Source organism: Diabrotica undecimpunctata, unplaced genomic scaffold, assembly GCF_040954645.1.
Source record: "Diabrotica undecimpunctata isolate CICGRU unplaced genomic scaffold, icDiaUnde3 ctg00001183.1, whole genome shotgun sequence".
Lineage (NCBI taxonomy): Eukaryota > Metazoa > Arthropoda > Insecta > Coleoptera > Chrysomelidae > Diabrotica > Diabrotica undecimpunctata.
Window position 1 is genome coordinate 40,425 of NW_027312076.1, and position 6,575 is coordinate 46,999.

The 6,575-nt window shown below is 32.9% G+C and overlaps 1 protein-coding gene across 1 annotated transcript; it reads right to left on the minus strand.

Annotated features, from left to right (window-relative positions):
- Positions 1-223: 223 nt before the first annotated feature.
- Positions 224-1,072, minus strand: LOC140431494 (uncharacterized). The gene has a single exon (XM_072519409.1). It carries the CDS (start codon positions 1,070-1,072, stop codon positions 224-226), a length of 849 nt encoding a protein of 282 aa, XP_072375510.1.
- Positions 1,073-6,575: the final 5,503 nt, after the last annotated feature.

Below are 6,575 nucleotides of genomic sequence, written 5' to 3' on the forward strand. Positions count from 1 at the left end.
GTTATTCATAGGCTTTCTCGGAATATCATTATCATTTCAATATATATATACGGAATATCATTTCAATATATATATACATATATATCTGATATAATATTACTAATTTCTTGTTTGGAAGATATTAATTTGTTTTTATAAGAAAGAGTGTTAATGTGAATTGAGTTTTGTTCACCTTTTAGTGTACGTACTTTATTCCAGATTGTAGTCATAGGAGTTGATGAATTTATGGTAGAGACATAATTTGACCATGTTTCTTTTTACTTTTCTTAATAAGATATTTAGTTTTTGCCCTAAGTTTTTTAAAGTTGCTAACGTTTTCTGTTGTTTTATGTCTTTTTAAAACATTGAAAGCATGTTTGGTAGATTTCATAGCTAAAGCTATTTCTTCATTCCACCATGGTACTGGTTTTCGTTTGCAAGGTTTTGTTTTTCCCACTGCAATATTAGCGCATTTTAGTATAGTATCATTGAAATGATGAAGAGATGAATCTATGCTATCTTCTAGAATAAAGTTCGTAAGATAATCATTTATTAGATCTCTATATAAGTCCCAGTTTGGTGAGTTTAATTTCCATTTTTGGTAAACAGGAATATTCGGTTGATCATGCCCAATGGTTTTAATTGTTAGAGGAAAATGATCGCTATTATATAGATAATCAAGACTATTCCAAGAAAAACTTGTAGCTAATGAGTGATCACACAACGAAATATCGATGGCAGAAAAAGTACTATTGTGGTAGCTAAAATGAGTAGGTTTAGCAGTATTCATTAATATTAGATTTTGATTATCTATTAATTTCTGAAGAAGTCTACCACATTTGTCTGTTTTTATACTACCCCATATGATATTATGACAATTCAAGTCACCAAGTATTAGTTTGAAAGCAGGAATATCATCGATTAAGCGCTGTAAGTCTTCAAGTACATTTTCATTTGGATGAGGGAGGTAAATGTTACATATGTTAATAGGTCTGCAGTTGATATTGCATGATATAGGTACAGCAACGGCTTCCAAATTGGTGTTTAGGTGAATTTTTCTTGCTTCTACATAATTTTTTACAAAAATACCCATTCCGCCGCTGGCGTGTTCTGTGTCGAGATTTTTGAGAAAGCTAGTATAGTTTTTAATATGTAAGTTTTTAGTTTTAAGATGTGTTTCCTGTTAACAGATTACTAGGGGAGACAATTATTTCATTAAAATATTAAGAGATTCTACATTGTTGTAATATCCATTTAGGTTCCATTGTAAAATAAATGTATTAACCATTTTGGGTATCTGACTGAGAAACAGAGATATCACTTTCTATATCCGATGAGGAATCAGTGATATTGAGTTGTAATCTTTTTCTTAGCCTTGTTAATTTGGATTTTATATCGCGGTTTAAAATATGACCATGTGCAAATAATAGAATATCTTTAAATTATATCATATCCGTTGTGTAGTTTTTTACAATGGAGTTAGGGTTTTTTGAGTTTAAGGCAGTTTGTAACGCATCACAAATAACATTAAAATCAAGAGGAAATTTTGGGGACCTAGACTCAAATTTATTTTTAATGGTCTCTAACTCTTTAATAATATCAGAGGGTGAGGCTTTTTGGCGTTTGATTATGTGTTTAGGTTTTGCAAACGGAGTTGTGGCAGTTGATGTTTCTTGTATATCGGGTGAGGTAGATATTTGTGTTTTGGTTGTGTGGGGAGGTACTTCAGTATTTAATGGAGGAAAATTTGTTTGTTTGTTGGTTTTTTCTGTAGACAAAGTGTGTTTTTCTAATGATGGTTGTTCAGATACTAAGGTTTCAGTGTTAGGAATTTGAACGTTAGTGTGGTCGGTATCCATTAGGGGAGGTTGTTGTGGAATTACAGTCTCTGGTTGATATGGGCTATTTATGTTGAAGGTTGTTTGTTGACATGTTGGACAATCAGTTTCCCGATGTCCTTTTGTTGCACACTTAGTGCAATTTAAGTTGTCGAGGGTAAAGTATATACGGTAGTTGGTGTTGTCATAGTAAATTGTAACAAAGTCTGGGATAAGGATAGTATCATCAGGAGTAACAAACACTTGGCGGCGAAAGCTTAAAACATGGCTGTATGCAGTATCCGGCATGCCTACTTTCAAAAAAGTTATTCTAGATACTGGTTGAAGTCCCAGCTTTTTCAGTTCATATTCTATTAAAGTGTTTGGGACGGTAGGGCAACCATTAGAAATCACGAGTCTTGTGGCTTGGGTGATTAATCTTCTAATTTCAATTTTTGTATTGTTCAAAATTAGTGAATTATGTGCTTGCAGTAAGGAATCCACGACATTAGTACTGGTGAGGTAAATACATACTCTACATACATTGTTTGAGATACGTGAGGCAAATAGAATATTTTTTGGTTGCACTAAATTTCCCACAGCAATAATAGTTTTGAGGTTACAGTTTAGTCAATAGTTAATATTTAGAGATATGCTACTCACAGTTATGATTTATAGCACAAATTAACACACTAACTATACTGGTTTCACTGATATACTTTTAAAAAATAATGTTTGGTTAAATTTTTAGCAAAATATTATTAATTCAGGAGACGACTTAGTTGCTGTATTTCATTACTATCTCCAGGACCGGACCTCTTTATTTTTATTTACATAATACGTCCATTTATTAAATCAAAATCTTGATGTACACTTATTGTATGTCCATACTTTTATTGCCAACTATTGTATGTAGGTAATTATTTTACATAATTACCTGATTTTGACTATTACTTAGACTTTATACTATGTTTATAGTATCTGTCTTACAAAGAAATTTTTTGTACTTCTATTCTCTGAAATTCTTTATATGGTTATAGTTTATAAATGACAAATAAATATTTTAAAACTTTAGTTTGATGAATACTGCAATTCATTGGATAATATTTTTTATTTTCCCCTGAGTATCATCTCAAAATTATTTTGTTATAATGTTTAACAAACTTCAGTTAGACAGTTGCTACAATCTGTTGGTGTGTTTTACATCCCTGACGTATACTATAAATTTTTTATTTAGTTACTACTACGTTTTAACTTTTGAATATTTATTTTTAATTTTTTCCACATTACTACTGCGTATATATTAGTTCATGGATAGAGGTTGGTTTTTTTTTTGAGAAATATTCCTCAGTTTTACTTCGAAATTTTTCTGATGTGTAGGAGTGTGTAACATCATAAACGTCACATGTTTATTATTTTTCTTTAAATTATTATTTTATTCCAATTTTTCTTGATTTTATACATTTGTAAATCTTCTGTTTTGTGTTACTATGTTTGTTCTAGAGATAGTTGGCATCCAGTGATCTAGGTGGTTGCTTTATTTTTACAAGAGGCTTGGCTTCTTAGTAAGAGGTCGATAGCTCTTTTGAGGCATTTGGGGACCATGCGGGGTATGTTTATTTGCATTTTAGACATTTTGGATTATTAAGTAGGGAGCATTCTGTGTTTTAGTACTCAGAAGTTTCGCAGCTTGCGAAAATTGTTTGTCTTTTATGACATGAGATTTCGTGCCTCTTGGCACGAAACTGGGCTGGTGATAGTTGGAAAACGAGGACCTTGGGCTATCAATTTAGATACTATTAGATATAAGACATCTATGAAATGTTCCTCTGATTTAAGAAATATTTGGATTAGTCAAGGTAGTTTGTTGTTCTTTTTAGCAAAAATACGATAGATAGACGTGAATTAAAAATTAATTTCCTGAAGGGTGGGGGTCAGTTCCTTACCTTTGAGTTCTTGCTCTACATATTTTACTACCAGAATACCAGATGGAACGATGATTCTTTAAATTGGGATGTTTTTTAGGATTTGTTTCAAGAGTTCTTTACTCTTAAAACTAATGTGATACTTGTACTCTAATGTGATAAACGGATCGTCCGTTCGATTTTTGAGTTTGGCCTTTATTTCCTTGAGCTTGATAATTTGGAGGTTTTCAGAAATTACACTTAATCTTTAAGAACCATTTTTCTGTTAACTAAGTAACCAAGTAGTTTCTGGGTGTTAACTGATTGTTAAAAAAGGTTCACAGAATATTAAACACGGGAGAGATATCTAAGATTTAATAAAAAAATCGTAGTGGGTATTTATTGAAGTCGAGAGTAGCAATTTTGGAAGTAGAGGTTGCGATTTGGCTGTTTTATAGTTTTATCCTTAATGGTGAAAGACGCGGAGATAGATGCAGAAATTTGAAACCTGGAGCGGGTCCTGGGATTCCGAAGTTGATAAAAAGGGAAGTAGATTAAAACCGAGAAGATGGAACGACTGTGTAGCAGAGGAGTTGAAAGATAAAAGTTTAGGTGAAGGAGACACGATGAACAAAAATAAGTGTAGAATAAGAATTAGGAACAGCAACCCATAAAAAGGGAAAAGCTGACGAAGAAGAAGAAGAAAAAAAGTTCAAACCACCTGTGTATGAAATTTCCTGGATTAATCTCGGTTATTGGTTTGTATCTGTTAATATGCCAATTAATTCACTGATTTATACTGAACAAGGAATATGATAATAAGTCTAGGAAAACAAAACTAAAAATGATATAAAACTTACCTGTATTAAGCTACCTACTTAACATTAAGAAACAAAATTCAATAATAATGTTAACGGAAACTAAAAGCAAAAAAATAAAACAAAAATAAATTAAGAATATTTATTTTATATACGCATGCGTGTATATTAAAATCACATGATTATAGAAATACGCCTTTTTTTTAACAAAATAGTCTGGATACTTTTAAGATACGCGTGTCTAAAATAAAAAAATAAAATATAAGCAAAATAATAAGGTCTATTAAAAATGAAACGAAATAAAACTGAATTCAGAATTCTTTAAATTATTTATAATATGTAATAAAATATTTATATTTAGTATATATGTTATTTTAGTTTCTTATTAAATCATTGTATACAATGTATGCTGTATACAATGTATACTGTATACAATTAAAATTGAAATGTACAGGGTAACTCACGAACACAAAGGAACATATTGTATATTTTTATACTTTTAACAGCTCTTCAACACTCTGATCTCAACGAACTATATCATTTAGGGCATATTATAATTATTACGTGATGAAATTTTTCAATTATACAGTGTGAAAACCAGTTACAGAATATCCTTGTTTGTGTCGTTATTTTTGAAAATAATAAAATACGCTTTTTACGGCAACGCTTTTAAATTCCAATGTGCGCCTTTTAAATATAATGTAAAGTCTTTTATTTATTTATAATTATTTATATTTTGTTGTGAATTCTTTAATTTATAATGTCTTGTTCTTATTTTAATTTACTAAAGGTTCAATATTTATAACACTTACGAATTTAATTTATTTTCTTTATTTATATTAATTTATCTTACAATAATTTATATATCCAAACGTAACAATTAAACGCGAGCGCGTCTTCAAAATCAACTGTCCCTTCCATGAAAGCTCCGTTATTATATATCAAAACACAGCCGGTCGAGAATTCAGCCTGATTATACTAGAAGGTCAATCCGGGTCATCGTTTCGACCGTTTTCTGGAAGGTCCGTTCAGGTAAATAGAAGCCTCTCGTAAAATCTAAAACATAAACATGTGAATAAAAACATGTTTACAGGTTTTTAAATATGACTCATATTTTTACGTAACATTGCTCCCCTCTCAAAAGATGGTTCCTCCTGGAACCTTGTCGGGACTAGAACTGGAACGGTATGCTGGTATCGGCAACTGGACCCTCTTTTACAACTTCCAGTTGTATAAAAATGACAAGGGACGGTTTTCTCTCCGCACCAGTAACTATGCTGATTGCAACAGACTAACACCTGGACTTCGGTGTCTTTAAAGATCTCCTCCACCATATTTCGGATAACCCTCCAATCTAATTGGCGGCACTCCAACTTTGGCATGGCTAACTTTTGCACGTCGGACTCTAGTACGTGCCCTCTCAATTAAAGTAAGGCTTCCCATACATCTCGGTAGGTAGGTTGGTCACGGGCAGTGTCTTTTGTTACCAGATAGAAAAGGTAACGTGATGCATCTTGGAGTTTCAAGGTTTTACCGGGAGCTGGTACCTGGCATTGAAGTTCTGCAACTCGACCAAACTTCCGTCGAAAGACGGATGCCAACTCTGGTGCGTCTTTGATACTGGCCGGGATGATAAGGGCCAGCGAGTGGTCATCGGGGAGCGCGAGTAGATCTTGCTTTTCTTCAGTGGTAACACCATGTCTTGCTTTACCGGTACCTCCATAGGCACCCATGAATTCCTTAAACGTGAGGTCAGACACGTCTTGGACTTGGTTTACTTTCACTTCTTCATCTACGTCGTGGTCACCTTCAAAAGACGCCAACCGGTTATGGTGTACTATCATCGGCTTTCCCCTCGGAATCTTGATTATTCGGTAGATGACATAATCTTCTCCATAATTAGGTATGGGCCTTCCCAAAACTGCTGCAATTTGGGAGAACAACCTTTTCGCTTCTTGGGATTATAGAGCCAGACCTTGTCGTTCTTCTTAAAGCAACCCTTTTCGGCTTGTGTATCGTACCGTTTCTTCATTCGGTCGCTAGCAATCTGAAGGTGG

What these genes read in the sequence shown, in the direction of transcription:
- LOC140431494 (XM_072519409.1), bottom strand. Translation starts at nt 1,072, where the DNA reads ATGGGTATTTTTGTAAAAAATTATGTAGAAGCAAGAAAAATTCACCTA.